Source organism: Harpia harpyja, chromosome 5 (assembly GCF_026419915.1).
Source record: "Harpia harpyja isolate bHarHar1 chromosome 5, bHarHar1 primary haplotype, whole genome shotgun sequence".
In the NCBI taxonomy this organism is placed as follows: domain Eukaryota; kingdom Metazoa; phylum Chordata; class Aves; order Accipitriformes; family Accipitridae; genus Harpia; species Harpia harpyja.
Window position 1 is genome coordinate 52,153,282 of NC_068944.1, and position 18,613 is coordinate 52,171,894.

At 39.9% G+C, this 18,613-nt stretch overlaps 1 protein-coding gene across 11 annotated transcripts in view; it reads right to left on the minus strand.

Annotated features, from left to right (window-relative positions):
- RUNX1T1 (RUNX1 partner transcriptional co-repressor 1) overlaps positions 1 to 18,613 on the minus strand; it is a 114,033-nt gene that overhangs the window by 21,263 nt on the left and 74,157 nt on the right. For all 11 annotated transcript variants that reach the window (XM_052786755.1, XM_052786759.1, XM_052786756.1 and 8 more), the window contains 4 exons: positions 14,505 to 14,686; positions 6,108 to 6,358; positions 4,741 to 4,826; positions 3,893 to 4,094 (listed from right to left, as the gene is read on the minus strand). In XM_052786755.1, the coding sequence (XP_052642715.1) occupies positions 3,893 to 4,094; positions 4,741 to 4,826; positions 6,108 to 6,358; positions 14,505 to 14,686 (721 nt within the window). The remainder of the gene's footprint in view (positions 1 to 3,892; positions 4,095 to 4,740; positions 4,827 to 6,107; positions 6,359 to 14,504; positions 14,687 to 18,613) is intronic.

Genomic DNA, 18,613 nt, shown 5'->3' on the forward strand with positions numbered 1-18,613 from the left:
AATCCTGACTTCCTGGGGCAAATCCTGCAGGTATTGGCACACTTCAGTTGGACATTTCAAACTCTATTTTGTAAGATTTCCATTCAGATAAATTCAACAGACACAAAATATCAACATCGCTGCAGACCTGATGTGTGCCTACACCACTTATCTAGAGCCACAGCTGCACTCAATAAGGTTATAGATCTTGTTTATAACCCACAATGCTGAAGAACCCTCATCTTTAATTTATCTGACTGTGTGTATTTCAGTATACAATGTCTGATATGTGTAATTATTCACTATTAGGATGAAAGTTGCAGTCCTGCTGCAGTATGTAGTACTGAAATTCTTCAGCAGAAATGGAGGAGTCTGATGATGTATTATTCACTTCATAGACCATCACAGTTCATCAAGTGAATATATATAAAGCCTGAGTCATTTCTAGACTTTCATAAACATGTATTATTCAGACTGAAAAGAATGGACCCATCTTACCTTCAACACACTCTCAGAGAATAATGAGAGCTCGTAACATGTTGTAGCTGGCTAATGCGTGTATTGGATTACACTGCATTAAAATGAATGATCAAGTATTTAATTTGATTTCTTAATTAAAAATATCAACAGAAAAATATCGATCAGATACTGCAAACTGTCAAGCTCAACATGATTTACAGGGATGTTGTCCTGGTTTCAGCTGGGATAGAGTTAACTGTCTTCCTAGTAGCTGGTACAGTGCTATGTTTTGAGTTCAGTATGTGAAGAATGTTGATAACACTGATGTTTTCAGTTGTTGCTCAGTAGTGTTTAGACTAATGTCAAGGATTTTTCAGCTTCTCATGCCCAGCCAGTGAGAAAGCTGGAGGGGCACAAGAAGTTGGCACAGGACACAGCCAGGGCACCTGACCCAAACTGGCCAACGGTGTATTCCATACCATGTGACGTCCCATCCAGTTTAGGAACGGGGAAGTGGGGGGGGGCAGGGATTCACCGCTCGGGGACTGGCTGGGTGTCGGTCGGCGGGTGGTGAGCAATTGCACTGTGCATCATTTGTACATTCCAATCCTTTCATTATTGCTGTTGTCATTTTATTAGTGTTATCATTATCATTATTAGTTTCTTCTTTTCTGTTCTATTAAACCGTTCTTATCTCAACCCACGGGTTTTGCTTCTTTTCCCGATTTTCTCCCCCATCCCACTGAGTGGGGGGGAGTGAGTGAGCGGCTGCGTGGTGTTTAGTTGCTGGCTGGGGTTAAACCACGACAGATGTCAAATTAAAAGAAGCACAAAAATCTTTGGCAGAAAAAGAGGTCTACTGGTTCAAAATGACTACCAGAATTTTCTTCAATTTCTTTTGGACACAAACTATCGATGTTAAATCTCAGCTCAGAGTTTTTCAGCGAGAGCTATCTATGAAGACCATGGCATAATGTTTATAGTAAGAACTTACCATCTCAGTGATAATATTTTAATCATAAAGAAAAAGAAACAAAGGCACAAAACAATGTAGCCATATGGCCGCCTTTTTTTTCCTCTTGCTAGTGGAGATGACAAGATGGATATAAAGAGTGGATTACCTCGTTTAATAAAAAAAAAAAAAAAGGACAAAGGGGAATCACTGACATTTAGAATCCCTGCAGCAAAAAACAATATTTACATGTTGTGGCACTTTAATTAAAATATTGGAGGATTTTTTTCAACCCCTTCCTCCTCACTTCAAACCTAAAATAAAAAGCCCTAAACAAAACAGCTTCTCAAAGCTCATAGACACTGCTTCAATTTTTATTATACCTCTGAATGTTAGGAGTTTTCATTTTGTTAACTAGATTACTACAAGATTTGAGGAAATATAAGGATTACCTTTCTATAGACTCTGAAGTAAATATTTTCTGCCTTACGTCACACATAAAAGCACTTCTAATCAATATTTAAGATTGACGTGGATGCTACATCACTGAAGCGATCCAAGTTTCATGTCCATGAGTCTCGGAAGTAGTTTTTAAAGACAAATAACCAAAATGGACGTGTTAAAATTGAAATGGACTCACTCCAACCAGTTCAGTTCTACCCATAGTACTGCAGAGGTGACTGGTGTGTCCAATGTCAAAGGCTATGCCATATAATGTCTAAGTGTCTTTTTAAGCAAGCAGACTTTGCCGTTTCCAAGAATTCATCTTGACAAATACACAAACAAAATGATAATATAGGGATCTAATTGTATGTTTGACCTTCATTTTATCTTCTGTTGCTCTTGTTGTTGTGAATATTTTTCATGGATTGTACTATTATCTAGAAAGTTTTGATGAATGTCTCGAGTTCCAGTTTCTTTGGGGAAATTACAAAAACTCAGTTTCCTTTCTTTTTTTTTACCTACTAACTATACTTACAAGCACCATGGCCTGGCTCTTTTTGCATCTTAGCTTTACTAGAGAAGGGTGCCACTGCCTTTGATCTAGGGGCTTCCTCACAAGTGTTCTTCCCAAAGATGCAGATGTGATCAATGGTTCAGATGCCATGTTTATAAGTCTTTCTTTACATTACACTTAACACTATTTGTACAAGCCATTACCTGAACGCTTCTTTCTGAGAAGGGCTCCTCTAAGGAGTAGGCTTATTAGTGAAGTTGGGAACAGCATTTCCATAACCCTTCCTTTCACTGACTGAAGCTAATGTATAGAGCTATTGGCCCCGATCATTTGACACACACACAAAAAAGGTTGTTTGTTATCAAGAGGCACTAAATATTACAGTGACAAGTCTAGAGATCTACCAAGAGGAAGATGGAGAAGGCATTAGATTTGTTTTTCTGTTTTTCTATTTGCAATTAAGTAAATTTTAGATTTATTAAGTTATTCTTACAGGCAAAAGGAAAACACAACTTTAAATAAAATATAGTAGCAAAGTAACACACATGCAGTTCTACTAATGACCACAGTTTATGATGATTTTGAGTAGATGGCATCTGATATAGACAATTTATTTTTTTAAATATAAATATTAGGCAAGCAATCATAGTTTGCTGTTCTCTTCAAAAGAGTAGAGAACAATAAAAAGGCATCACCAAGATCTGCTTCTTTACCACATCTGCCATAAAAGTGAGGGGAAGGGGTAGAAGCAGGCCAACATATTAATAAATTACAGAAAGCCCACAAAATAAAAGCTTGGTTTTATATAGCAGAGTCATCTTGGAGTAGTTGTGCGAGGTATCATGCGACTGTGACTGTGAAGGTCTGCAGGAGGTAGAAGTCCAACTGCTTGATCTGCTCCTTGCTGAGCTCTGAGTGGCTCCGTGTAACTACCCAGCAAGCAGTACCCAAACTAGCTCAGACACACCCGTGTGAGCTGCAGCAGTGGACACGGACCTAGGAGGATCATGTGTGCATGGCTGTGGGCATCCCAGATGCTGCTTCTTTCTTATACGGAAACCAAGTACAGCTAAGTAGTGGCCCTATCTTTGTATCTCCCTTCATTTCCTTAGAAAGACAATTTCCAAGTTAAGTCATTGGATTTGAGAAAGTGAAAGCCCTTGTTTTCACAGTGCTAACAATCCAGAAGCACCTACAGATTTCCTTAATCAAGCAGGCAAGGGAGGGAGACGGAAGGGACGGAGAGTCAGTGCATATCTCACTGCTCTGCCATCCCTACATAACAGTCTATCTGCCCGTCCCACCACTCTCAGATGTTGCTGAATGGAAAGCAAATCACCAAGCATCACCCAAAACCCCTAACTATTCCACATGTAAACATGACTATTAGGGCATAAGAGTTATTAGTTAATTCAGTAGTCAGCAGAGAGGAATGTTTCATCGCTATCACAGAAGAAGAATCAGAAGAGCAAATACAAACTTCATCTAGTATTTGGCTGAGCTGAAAGAGGACTGATAAACAATTTTTAATAAGGATACTGTACCTAATGTAACTGGATCTGGATTCACTGGACTCTGCTGTCTGGAATGACTACTGCTGCTGTTACCGCCTTTTTTTAAATCTTCTGCATCACTGTACCGCCGTATCCAGTAATTAAGCTCCTCACGGTCTGCTTCTTGACATCGCCGTAGTACAGTGAGAGATCGCCTAGTTTTTTCCACCATGTCCATTATACAGTTTAACAGCTATTCACAGTGGTGGATGGAGAAGAGAAACAAAAAAGAGCATTTTATTCATAAACTGACGGGAAAAAGAAAAAAAAAAAGAAAGCGTTAATGTGCTGAGTGCCTGGGTTTTAATAATGAAGGAGTCTCTCCCTGTATTTTCAAACACAGCTGAAAAATTCTAGTCTTGTTTTAAGAATGACAATCCCTTCCTGTTTAACTGGTGATCCTAAACTGTACCGATACAGATTTCTGGGGGATAGAGCGAAGACAAGGAGGAAAAGACTGAACAGACTGTAGTCCCACCACTAGTATCACATGGCACCACAGAGACCAGGGGATCTGGTCCAGAACTGATGCCTACAAATGTTGTAAGAGCTAATAAATTCAAAGAACAAATCCAATGCGTCCCAGATCCAGGGTTTATAGAGTCAAGTCCATTCCTCTTTTGGCAGCCTGTAATAATTAGGATACTGCAAGAGGCACTTAACAGCAAAGCCCGGTATGAGCTACCTAATGGGGAACGTTAAGCCCTCTGATTTAATCACCAACGCTTTCTAAACTTGTCCTGGGATTCAGATTTGTTTTAAAAGAAAAATTTTAAATTCCTATCTTAGAAGGGCTCCTTTCAGACAATTATATATGTAAGAGTACATTTAGCCCTTACATGGTCAAGATGTTTCCACTCTTCTGCCCATTCTCTGTCTGTTAGCCTGTGATCAATCATTTCTTCTTGACGTGTGCCATGCAACCCTGCCAAAAAGGAGCAAATCATGTTTACAATGTTGGGAATCCTCTGGTGGTGGGGGTGGGGGGGAGGGGAGAAAAAAGAGCCTATCAGACAAATATATCATCATACATTACCTGGTCTAGTATCAGGAATGCCACCACAAAAATTAATGGCTGCTTAAAAACTTTGCTCTAAGTTCTCTTTAGCACTTTTCCCCACACAAGATGCTACTGTTTTACTCAATTTAATGTCTTCAATTCTGCAAGTTCTGTAGATTGCAAGATGATCTCTCAAAAATGGACATAACCCTTTCCGACTATATACAATTATATACATATAATATATAATACAATGTATAATTTTTCATTTGCACTACTTGAAGAAGTCAGCAAGACAATTATTTGGTAACTCAGTGTATTGAATACTAGCTGTACTTCAGAGAGTTGAAAAAATATTAGTATAAACTCAATGTTATTTCACTAAATGCAGTAATTACTACGATGTCAACAGAGCATCATTAAGGGTTCATCCCTTCACAGATGTTTAAACAACATGTGGTTAAAATGTAGCACATATATCAGAGCAGCTGACAACATGATACAACCAAGCCAGTATTTATTATCAACACTCAAGAGGAACCGACACTTGCTCTGTTTAGCCTCCTCTATACAGATGCTGAATATTTGTAAATGTTCCTCTTTTATTGAAGATTTGTTTAAAACAAGGAAGAATAGTAAATGCAGATGTGAAGCAAGCCAGGCAAATCCGAGAGCATCAGACATCCCATTAAACCAAAACGTGCTGTGCGAGGTGTGGCTAGTGCTTCTGCTGTTCGCATCCTCTGCAGACATCCCCACACTGCACCGCACTCTTGGGATGTCACACACGAAAACACTTCTCCAAAGACTAATAGCTTTCCTCTAGTCTAAGCTGTAATTAAGCTATATGGATGTTGTTATCCTCACAAATGTGGCATTAGAAGAAAAATAAAAGGCTCTACCTATCCTTGCCCGCCAGACACCTGAGTGTCCATGTCATCTACGCAGCTGTGAAAGCACGGGTTCCTCCTCCTTCTGACTCTCTTGCTTTAGAGTGTACCAAAGACACAATTCAATCCACTTTTACAAATATGAATCTGAAATAAGGCCATTAGAAGCAGCTAGATGGACAAACAGTTATAAAGGCTACATCTGAATAGCAGGTATATTTAAGCAGGAAAAAAACCCCTGTTCACAATACAGAATACAATTACAAGGAAAAGAGAAACCTAAAAAAAACCAGTGCAGAAAATCAACATGCCTTACCCATAGGTCTGTTTCTGTCCCTGAGGTCCCTGTGATTGGGGTGTCTGTATGAGTCCCTGTAGTGGTGGGCAATGGCCATATCATCCAAACGATAATGCTGAGGTGGAGGTGGGGTGGGATGAGGCAGACCATTGGGCTGATAAGATAAGCCATTATTTGGACTGTACCGCTGGCCTGGGCTAATAGTGCAGGGCCGCTTGCTTGGATGCTCTGAGTGCAAAGGCTCTCTGTCAAAGCCATTTTCTTTGGTTCTGAAAAACAAAGCAAAGGAACTTTAATTCACTTAGTGAGCAGAGCTGCTTAGGAACACGCACCCCCACCTACATGTGCAGCTTCAGGAACCAAAGCTTGTTCTTTCACTTTGCTCCAAGTGTGTGGTGTTGCAGAACATTTCATAACACTGTTGATTCAAGATATACAAAGGACACATTTACCGTGTCTAACTGTCCCTGTAACTTGAGAAATACTAGCAGGGTGAGCCTTCTGATGGAGCAGCTTAAAAGAGTTGGGCTGGAGAACGAGCAGCCTTCGCTGAAATCACCGGCTGATGGGATGGATACACGTGTAATTGCAGAGCTGAAACAATCAACTGATACATGAAGCTAGAGGCCGATAAATTCCTACTTTCAGTAGTGTTATAGCATACAGTGATTAGGGGAAATTTGCAGTTAAAGAGATGTGGATTCTTCAAGAGGATAGCATACAGTCTTAAGGTAGTGTGTGTCAGTGTGCTGAAGCTTGGCTATATATATGCCAGGACGAGCTCACATCAAGATCAGTGTCATACTGAGACTTTAGACAAGACTGACTCTAGATGATGAGAAATGCTTCCTTCAAACATTTTTGTACCATCTGGGCTATTTCAGTCGAAGGTCCTGCGACTGTCATTAATTTTGCAGGAGATGTGGTTAGACTCAAGTCCTCAATAATGTTCAAGATTTCCCACTCCATTACTCTTGGGCAGGGGTTTTATGCTCAGGCAACTTTGACGAGGTATCAGGGAGAAGGGCAGGTTTTTACCTTACAGACACTCATTAATTCAGTTCATAATCAGCTATTTCCAAAGAAGTCTCTACTTTGCACCTCTTCCTGAGAACCTGGAACTCACACTGAACTCATTTTCCATTAAAACAAAAAAGAAATGTCAGAGTTACTTCAACAGGTTTACAACTCCTTTTAGGGAAGCTTTGTTTCACTGAAGGGGGGGGGTGGGGGCGCCTTACCACTGGAATAAACAAAACCCACAAAATATTACCTTTGAACAGAAAGGTTACTGTTGAGATTGCATCCCTCCCTCCAAAAACCTTTGTTAAACAGCTGATATTTTCCAGCCTTTTTAAAAGAGAACTTTCTCCTCCGTGATTTACAGATGTTATAATGTATCTTCCTAGTAATAACACAATTTTTTTTCACTTTGTCAGGAAGGTAAATTTGATCTAACTTTCTTGTTTGCCTGCTGTTAAAACCAACTGCCCTTCAACAAACCCCGCCCCACAAACCAACCAACCTTGAGGGACTGTCTGTGGAGAAACACTCAATGTATTAATTGTTGCCCCTCAATAGGTTCTCCTTTAATGTCAGTGCAAGGAAGGATGAAACCAAATCTTTGCCAATATCCACTGGGAGAGAGGATCAAAGTAAGATCTTGCAATTACCAGCAGGAAATTAAAAGATGAGTTGTACTGTTTACAGGAGTAAAGAGATTTTCCAGAGACCTCACCACAATCACTAATGCCAGAGAAGCTGCAGGTATATATATTTTATTATACCTTAACTTGGCAAAGAGGGGAGAATCTTTCACCAATACAGCAGGACAGCTGTTCTGATTTTGGGCAGACATACTTTGTTAAAGTGGAGTACGTAACTTGTTCCAAAACAAACGCAGAATGGCTGTGAAAACTCCTAATCAGGAAAACCTGAGGGCCATCACATATTTTTAATGACTTTTGGCATTATGGTACTGCTTGCTATAACTCCCAATGGGTAGTGATGCTTTTGACAGCTCTCCAAGACAAGCTTTGTATTTAGCTGCTGGTGTGTATTTTCTTTGCACATATCTACTCAAACTCAGTGTCCAGGTCTTTCAATTGTAAAAATACTGTGCAAGCAAAAAATGGACTTTCCTGCATGTACAAGCCAAGCTATTCATTTGCCAAAGTTCTTTAATGTTAAAGTTAGAAGGATCTCTAACTAAGATGGGGGGAAAATGAGAAATTGTAAATAATTAAATAACTACATTTGACTTTTTTTGATCACTCAGTGCAGGAAATGCAAACCAGAAAACTGTGACAAGCAGGAATCCGGTTTTCCTCTTCTGCACACTAATTAGACGTTAAAAGCATATATTTTCATACAAATGTACATATTTGCGCCTTACTGTACAGGTACTTCTGTGTTTTTTTAGGAATGCTTTGTACTTAATTACCTTAACTGGAATGCACTGCATTAGCTTGGACAACACACCAGCATATCCATTTTCTTCTAGAACCCTGAGTTTAACTAACATATAAATTAAAATTACCATTGAAAATACATTTACTGAAATTAAATTCCTATTTTTGCTATTATGCTGGGTAACAGCTGTCAGGTCTTTTCTGGGTGTTAAAACCTTAATTCTACAATTTGTTGTTTTATTTTCCACACGGACCAAATAAACAACCTAGCAGAATGCCAGAATGAGACTGTACATAAACTGATTTTGTGTTTCTGACCATATAAAATACATAAAAAGGTAATAACTTCCACAAAGTCTCATCAGAACAGGAATCGCTGGCAAATTTACTATATCTGAATGTACTGAATGCAGCGATAAAAGACAAAGTGCTGCAGAGTGACATAATTCAGATGCCCTGAACCAAACCTACTATTCTGCTTCTGATCTCAGTCCTACTCATTCTTCTAGGTCTCAGCCCCTTGGGACAGCAGCATTTCCCCAGGTGCCTGAGGAGGCACTCCTGCTTCACAGTAATTGGCAGACCCATATAAGAACTAGTTCCAAATCCAAAACTGCCACAATTTTCATCTGATTTCATCTGATGTTCATCTGATCCATCTGATTTTCCAAAGCAACAACAAGCTGTAGAGAGGAAATAACACTGAATGCGTAGGAAGCCTAACTGACACGTTTTCTTGTTTTTTCTTTTTCTTGCTCCTGTTGGTCACATTTTTCTTGACATGCACATAAATCAACACTGTCGTTTGGAAAACTGGCAATATGATAAAGATGGAGTCCTTCAGCTATAAACATGCAAGGGGTCATTTTACTTGGAGCCGTGATTTACTCAGATTAAAGACAGCAGAATAGATACTAGTCGTTAGTCTGTACTCATTTAACAGACTTTATGTTGTTTGTAAGTTATCATTTCAGTTTTAAATTATTGTGATTTATGGATCATTTCCTGGGTAGGAAATCTGACCATGCAAAACTGCCTTGGCTGGAAAACTGAGTTTCACCTGATCAAGAGTATTACAACAGTTTCAAAGAACACTGAAGTCAGCTTGCAAGAAGGAAGCAAAGCTGTTCATCTGCTATTTGTGCAAGATGCTTTGATTTAAACTGGACTTCCATCAATAAAGTCTTGATGACCAAACAAGTGATAATGCTCTGCTGGAATAAAATACTTATTTTGTTTATAATACTGTGTTACAGAAAAGATTAATATTACCTTGGTAACAGTTCATATTAAGAAAATTCTTTTAAAATGCCTCGTAATTACACATGGCTTAGAAGGAGCATAGCTGTAAGACCTGTGAGCATCCTTCACCTTACTGAGATGTGGAGGAGTTTCTTCAAATAAGAACATTTACCTAACAGAATTATCAAAGTCGGTCTCTGTGCCCAGGTACCTTTGACATGAATTCCTTGTCAGAGGTGCCAAGGATATAGCAAGCACAGCAGCACGTTCTAAAGTCACAAAACAATCATGGCCACTTTTGTTTTCTTCTCAAAATTACAGCTAATCTTACAGATTTTTTTGCTATTCTGCATCTATTTTGTAGGCAGTTGTCATAAATGTAGAGTCAATATATGACACACTCATGTGCCATAAAGCACTCCCCAGCAAGCTCAAAGGATGACTGATTACCAAAAAGTCTTTTGTGGTTAACGTATTTAAAATCATGTTATTTATAACTAAGCATTCATTCACCAAAATAAAAACTCACATTGGTCCAAATTCCTTTGCTTTACTACAGTAGAATGTAAACTCCAAAAGTTGTAAACAAAATATAGTGAACACTTTGTTCATGACATGTCATGAACAAATTACCAAAATGTGTTGTCTCCTCAGGTGTCAGTTTTTCTCTCTTGCAGTGACTGATGGTTCCCAGTGTTATTACAGAAACAGATTGATCTTTTTAATGAGCTAGTTTAATAGACTCCAAAATCTCACCGTGGCTGCTCATCCGTGTCAGACCATATGCACCAAGAAAACATTCAGTAAAACATGAAGCTCTGCTGTCAGATTGCTCTATAAAACCTCACATACAGTAGACTTGGATATGCAGATAAATAACCAGAATTGGAAAATGCATATGCAAAAAAGGTTCTGAAATTGTAAGCAGAAAAAATTACTGTATGTGGATTTTCTTTAACAAAAAATCACGAGGTGAATGTGGTTATGTGCAACACACGTTCCACTTCCTTTGCCTAATCCCTTACTGTATTTTACCTCTATTGGAATGAACGGTATGCAGTTACTCATGCCCAAAAGAAAAATGTAAATATGGAAGAATGTGCGCACATATATTTTTTATATATACGTGTATGTATCATACACACACATATCTGTATATGAAACATATATATGATATACATATACATATACATATATATATATTTAAAACATACAAATTACATACAATGTCATGTATATATCATATCCCTTGGGAAGTGAAAAAGATACCACAATTTACTTTAGCGAGGGACATATCTCTGAACAAAATTATTCCAACTGCATTTAGTTCCCCTGGAAAGATGTTGCCTTTTAGTCTTTTTTTTTCCCATATTCTATCAACAGAGTCACAGCAAACCGTCCTCTTAAAGGATGCCTCATACCTTCTGCTGTATTTGTATTAGTATGTTTGAAAACTACTTAGATATCTAAAAAAAAGGTAGATATATTTCCAGATGTTTCCTCCTGCTCCTCCATAAACAATTAAAATAATTAATAGCATAAGGAGTATAAAGCCAGACAAGTATTTGGTTTCAATACTCACTCAGTCTAGGCATGCCCTGACTCTGAGGACAGTTTTTCATGGTTGATTTACCTACGTTATCCAAATTAAAAGGTATGCAAACTCCCATTCAGTAAATTTAAGAATCTTTCCAACAGGATCTTGTTCTTTGTATTAAATCTGTAGCTCAAATGTTCGTGAGTGCACGAGACAACTCCACTGAACTTGGTTCAGCCAAAACTACCGTATGTGTTTAATTTTTTTCTGTATAGCTTTAATCATAGTCGATGGAGAAGAAGGTGTGACTAATCAGTGACAGCATTGTTTGATACTGCAAAAAAGAACTTATTTTTTAAGCTCGAGGCACCATTCCAATGGGTGAGCTGGGCAGGCTCTTTCCAGGTCTTTCATGACAGCAAAGAATCTCAGGGTCAAAAAAGAGAGGATGGGTTTTTCGGAAATGACACTTCCCAAGAGCTAAGGAGCCCAATTTCAAGCAGCAATCGACAGAGGCTGCCAGTTGATAGCTTTGGCACCTTGGAGTGTGCAGGCCAGTGGGACACCCCGCATTACAGCCCCTCCCTGGACCCTGGGAATTCAAACGCAGGGTCTTACCCACAACACTGGCAGTGACACTGCCTATCCCTCACCCCAAAAGCTGCATCACTACCTGGAGAGGAACTGAAGACTCCCCGAGCTGGACGGAGCCTAAGAGGGACTTCAGTTGTGAAGCCAAAGGCACTTGCTCATGAGCAGAGACTTCCGAGTTTCAAAAGCACCTACGTATTTTAACTACAACAAAACTCTCAGAACAAAATCCATAAATCAGACTTAAACCTCTCTAGGTCTATGCCTCAGTTTTAATTAAAAGATGAAGGCTGACTTTAAAATCCAATATTCTTCTGATCTGCCGTCCTCCTTATGGGCTACTCCTACGTCCTTTTTGCTATAAGTCTAATACAAGGTCTTTTCATTACTAAGTTCTTGTATCGGTCTTTACCTGCACCACCCATCCTCTCCCATGGAACCTCTCCCATGGAACCAGGAATGAAGGTACCATAAGTGAGACCGTACTTATTACAAAATAACCAAAATTCAACACTGTCAAACTGGGTCTCAAAGAGCGGGAGTATTATTCCAGAATGCTAAGGAAGAAAAACAAAGGAAATATTTTATTGCCTATTTTTCCTTTGTGGCCTCATGGGAGAAGCAAGTAACGCTGCTCTCTATTAAGAGAAAAGAAAGTGAGCTAGGGCTGTCAGGAAGGCACATCCCTCTTTTCCTCTGTATTCTCTGTCAAGCAAGACCTCACAGGCTTATGAGATAATTTAATGTGTGTCTATCTACTTGTAGAAAAACATCGTGTCTGCTACTGACACTGGACTACAGCATGCTGATATTTAAGTTATTCACAAGATGCACAAGATTTTAAGAGGCCTTTTTACTAGACGTTTTGGTACACTACTCTGCAAAGACTGAGGATATGCAGCAGAACTGCCCCAGGGAGCTAAATTTCAGCTTTGGAAATTTTATCTCTTTGCACGGAGTAAGAGACTACATGGAAAATGTCTGAAAATTAATCATCTTTCTTGGATGCAGTTAGCAGGTTTATGTTAACACCGATGGGTGTTTCAGTTTGGTCTAGTTGTCAGGGAAAAATGGTGAAAACAGGGTACACAGAAAAGAGCTTCTCTGCTGGTATCTTTATTTTCTTGCTGGTCCATAGTGATTTCCCTGAAACACAATCTAAACCAAGCTAATTTCAAATAGTTTCACATTTTTGTCTATCTAATGGCTATGTTACTTTAATTTTTACTGCTCACTTCTGGCTATGAGAAGCTTAAAATTTTACTATGAGCTTTCAGACTTTGTTTTCTCTTTCGTTTTGTGCTATCTCGGCCTGTCCCTACACAAAAATGTGACCTGTAAAAACTTGCAAGCCTTCTTGGCTTTGCACATCTTCACCTTTTTCATTTAAAAGATAACTAGGACACTTGCCATGCTTTGGGCATGCAGTTAGTGGCATTTGGCAGAGCAGCATTACAAAATTTTTCCACACTGTAAAATCCATGGCAAACAAAACTAGCAAAAAGCCAATATGTGGGCCTCTCAAAGGTAAAATGTATATGCTAGCCAAATTTCTAACACTATCATGGGAAGACAGTTAAAAATAAATAACCACAGGAGTCATTTTCTTGTAACACTAGAAAAAGAACTTTATCCAAATAAGAAAAACTGTTCCATATCCCTAAAGCTACTGTACTTCACACACACGCAGTCACTTGCCCTGTTTCTGCATGGACTCTTTCTCAGCTCAGCAACAAAACCGATTTCAGTGAACATTTCTCCTGTTTGGAAGAAATATCCTTATGCACGTTGGCTATATGGATATGGAAACACGGCACAGCAGAAGGAGTCAAAGCCCTGACTGCACTCTGGAGCTTGCCTTGTATTTCCACATATTTACTGTTTAGTCCAACAAAACCTCAAATACAAAGGACTTGCATATGGAGCTGGAGTGATGTGCTGCTCATCACTTTATGCTGCACAGAAATACTATGCACCAAATAGTAGGGTACTGGCTGGCCAGTATTACTTCTACGTGGATATGATCACAGTGTATCCTCACATGATTTTGCTGCCTGAATCAGTGTGTGCATATATTATATTTACATACACAGAGATACCTCTGTACATGTATATGTAGCTATATATACATTTATGTATGTGTATGTACACATGCATAAGCAGGGCCTGTTGTGATAGCACAAGGGGCACTGGTTTTAAACTGAAAGAGGTTAGATTCAGACTACTAGATATAAGGAAGACATTTTTTACGATGAGGGTGGTGAAACACAGGAACAGCTTGCCCAGAGAGGTGGTAGATGCCCCATCCCTGGAAACATTCAAGGTCAGGCTGGACGGGGCTCTGAGCAACCTGATCTAGTTGAAGATGTCCCTGCTCACTGCAGGGGGGTTGGACTAGATGGCCTTTCAAGGTCCCTTCCAACCCAAGCTGTTCTATGATTCTACACACACATAGACAAAGGTAATCTAGCCGTTGCACAGCTGTAATGAAGGCAGGACCCGCACCCAGGGAACACCATCGCAGTTCCCCCAGGCACGCACCCACCCACATGCTCCCCCCTTGCTAGTGGAGCTCAGCACATCCGACCTGCGGGACATTTCTGAGCGGGGTGTGAAAGGAGTGGTGGTGCTCACCTGTCTGGAGTTCGCCTCTTCCCGTTTTCGTTCACATCGAGAAGCAGCTCTGAGGAGTCAACAGGTGAGGTGGTGCTGGCATCCAGAAGCAGCTGTTCGTGCTGGGCGAGGTACTGGGCTGGGTTCTGCTTGGCTAGCCTTGCACAGTGCAGCAGCTCCCGCTGCAGCAGGGGCAGATTGGCCTGCAAGAGCATTGCACACGTTAAGAGGGCGGCTTGCAGGCAGTTTCAACTGAGATGAAGCAGACAAATCAGAAATCAAAGGAAAGCCTGCTCTGAGATGAACCTGCGGCAAGAATCCTCAGTTAGGTTTGCTGTGGTTAGCTACCTGAAAGCAGGCAGCCTCCTTACGGGGTCAGGTCATGGCTGTGGTAAGCATGCATGGAAGGATGGGATTTTACTGAAAATGCTGTGAGAAAGCCAGGTCTGAGTCCCACGTCTTTAAAAAGGGGAAAAGCACTGCCCTGGCCAACTTCATCCCCTTTCTTACTATCCAAAACCTGAGTTCCTATGGAGCAGCAATTTTCAACAAGCGACAAACCTTCTTCAATACTTGTTTCCCATTCAGACTGCAGTTAGTACTTAGAAATCGTTCGAAACCATAGGATCTGTGGCTCTGTAAGTTGCCACAGTCACCATCCTTCCAGGGCCTCGGGGAGAACAGGATTGCCCTCAGCTTTCCCATTACACTTGCAGTTACACATTAAGATAAAGATTACAACAAAATCTCACATTCCAGAGCTTTAGTTAATCACCCAGAGGGCTACAGCCCTCCTCCTAGCCAGATGTAGCTTGAAGTATTTTTAACCTTCCTCTCAGGGTCCCACTGGGACTTGGGTCAGGGGCTGGAGAGTACCAGGACTCAGACACAGAGAATTGAAAATGCTCATTGATCCCTGGGTAGCACATTTTGCCCATCTACTGGTGTCATACTTAGTCATACTTCCTGCCAGATCTGGGACCAAGGTGGAACTGTATGTCCTTCCCCTCAGCAGAGATAGTTACACAGCCTGGGAGACATCTTCCTTTCTTTGCAGCACACGCATACATCAATACTAAGACAGTCAAGTCATTTCTTACCTACTTATTTGTGCCATAAGGTGATACGCCCTGACCTCTCTTGTTCCATGCCTAGTGCACAATGACTTGTTGCCTGGGGATTTTCAAGCATTGGATGAAATTTCATGACCTTTAGTAACTAGAGATAAGACAAAGAACTCCCTGTTGCTTTTGAAATAACTCCCGGGGCGGGGGGGGGGGGGGGTGGAAATAATCCTTTTTTTTAAACAGGAAAATATTTCTTAAGCCAAAAAAGTTCTGAAACTATTGTGCACGGAACCAAGCACAAAAAGTAGATGTTCTAGAAAGTTTTGAGCACAGGATCTTGGTAAATTACTTTGCTACCATTATAACAATGGCAAATGCTCCAGCACCTGTTGCTGTACCATAAGAGTAGATCCACTGTGCAAGAAAAAAATGCCAGAATAGAGTCAGAACATATGAACCATTCAAAAGCGAAAAAAACCCCAACAATTGCTATCACTTATTCATCTCAGGATGGGAAGACAGCCGGTTGTGGAACATGAGGTCTTTTCAGACCTCCACAGAACACAAATATTTTGTGAAAGTACCAAAGAAATATCTTCTTTCAGGTATTCTCTCTCACATTTTTGTCCAGGGCTACCACATAACGAGAGACATTTTAAATGCTTTTGTGAGCAGGGTTTTTCACTTGTTTTAATTTCACTGTTATTTTTTAAAAGCTCACACAGAATCAAAGTCAAGACACCCAGCCACCTAAACTGCCTCATGTGGCAGAAAATGACAGGAGAAGTTTACATATATTTACAAATAACTATCTGGAAGAAATAATAGGATCAGACCTAGGCTTTTAATAGTGGTGCATACTTGGAAGATGTATCATCACAACTTAGCATGCCTGTGAGGTAGAAATGTGAAGTCCCCATTTTGCAGTTGAGTAATCAAAGGAAAAACAACACATCTGGGTTCCTTATCCACTATCACAAACAAAAGGGACCTATTTCATACATGGGCACTCCTGACTCCTGGAAACAACCAAATTTTGAACTGGATAGAAAAACCTTAATTTTTTTTACTTGTTTTCTGTTTCCTAAAGAAATGTTCATTCTTGCTCTTTAACCATAAACATGAAGATTTGCAGTTAAGGGTATCCTCTATTCTAAATGGATTGAACATGTTTTCTGTGCACAGAACACACCCATACAACTTTTAATATATTTATTAAACATGGATCTGCTCAGTTTCTTAATTTTTTAGAAGTTATTATAGAAAACTGTGAATGACATGCCTCGTAATTTGGGCTTATAATGGCATCAAGCAACATTTGGACAAAGACTTAAACTCAAAGTGAAGAAAAGCAGTAGCTGAAAACACAAGTACTTTCAATCTGCTCAAGACATTATTCTAAACAATCTTTATCAAACCATATAGTAAAAAATAATTGGTTTATTGGAAGAGAAAGAATCGGGACCTCTCTATGGCTAGGTCAAGTGTACAGACTGCTTCTGGTCACCATGGCCCCAATACACAAAAACTAGTTTTTGGGAAGCTGGATGCAGAATGAAGCACTGACATTCTCCCTAATGTGAGCAGGGAGAGATCAGGCTCCTAAGGCAACTCAAGCATACCCATACGGACTGTGAAACCAAAATGGCCTTGGACACAAAGGCTTATGCAGAGGTTCAGCTCTGACAGCAGAGGCAGCTCTGTCAACGTGCAGTAGCACATTTCTCCCAGCATCGCTGCTGGTGCCTGCAGACAGACTTCTACACCTCTACGTGCGAGAGATACAAACCAGTTCTCGACCAGAAGCCAGATATATATGTTAGAAAAACACTGGCTGCAAACAAACATGTTATTACTGGCTTACAGTCCTCTAAAACTTCAGTGTCTGGAATATGCTCCTACTCTTGTTTTGGATTGGGCCTTATATCCTTCAAGATTTAGGTAGTGTCTTAGCCTCCTCCATCAGTTTCATAATCACAGATAGGAAGAGGAGAACATGTTTTTTACCCAGCTGTCAGACCTGTTTTCCACTTTGAAATGAACTGTTCTAACCGGAAAAGAAAACATTATCTCTGCACCTGCAAAAGAAGCTACAGCTCCAAAAGGCTGTTTCATCATTTCAGTGCTCACTCCAGGTAATTAGTTAATAATTTTCTATTGTTGGATGTTCCTACTTTCTTTGAAACTTTAGCAACAGAAGTATTTCAGTATTACAATTTAAATTAAAAAGGCTTCATTAGAACATAGTATAATTAGGCTTTGATGCAAGTTTTTATAATTGCAAGTTTAAACAAATTATTTAAAAATATATTTTAAAAAAATATTTAAATTGAGACAAATTTTTGTTCGGAAAGCCTGAGTAACTCAAAACCACCAAATCATATATTGATACTGATGCTTATAACAAATATGCACAGCACGTCTATTGAAAAACAGAGTGTTGGCAGTACTGAACATGGACACCATGTACCACTTAAATTTAACAGACTAAATCCTGCTTGATATTAATATAGAAAATGTGCACAAAAAGGCTCCCAGCCAATGAAGGTTTCTGCAGGTGAATGATCTTATCTTCCTCTGAACTAGAATTGGTAGAAAGATAAGCAATTCGATGACTATTTATTATCTGTAATAGATCAGCGCTCCCTGGCGTGAGGCACCGTACAAACACATGGTGAAGAGTAGCTCCTTTCCCAGAATTTTTATTACAGAAGCGCAAATATTGGCTTCCGACTGCAACGTAGTGTTTGGTAGACCTAGCAATCTGTAGTGGATCTAGACCAGACAGGATATACAGCGTGCGAAAGGTTTCAAGAAGGCTTGACTGACTTGCCTATGATCAGGTCAGAGGCAAAGCCGGGAGGTTTGGCTTCAGGACAAGTCTTTGGGGCAGAAGGGACCACAGGGCCCAAGAATCTCTCTCTCATCATGGTAATGCTGCAGGGCACAGCTGAGTTCCTAGCTCTGGTCCTGGGAAGCAATATTGCCATGTTAGCACAGTCTTGGAGGCAAAAAAGCGTCTTAGCTAAATTTGGTCCAGATTGCTTTGGTCTACAATAAATA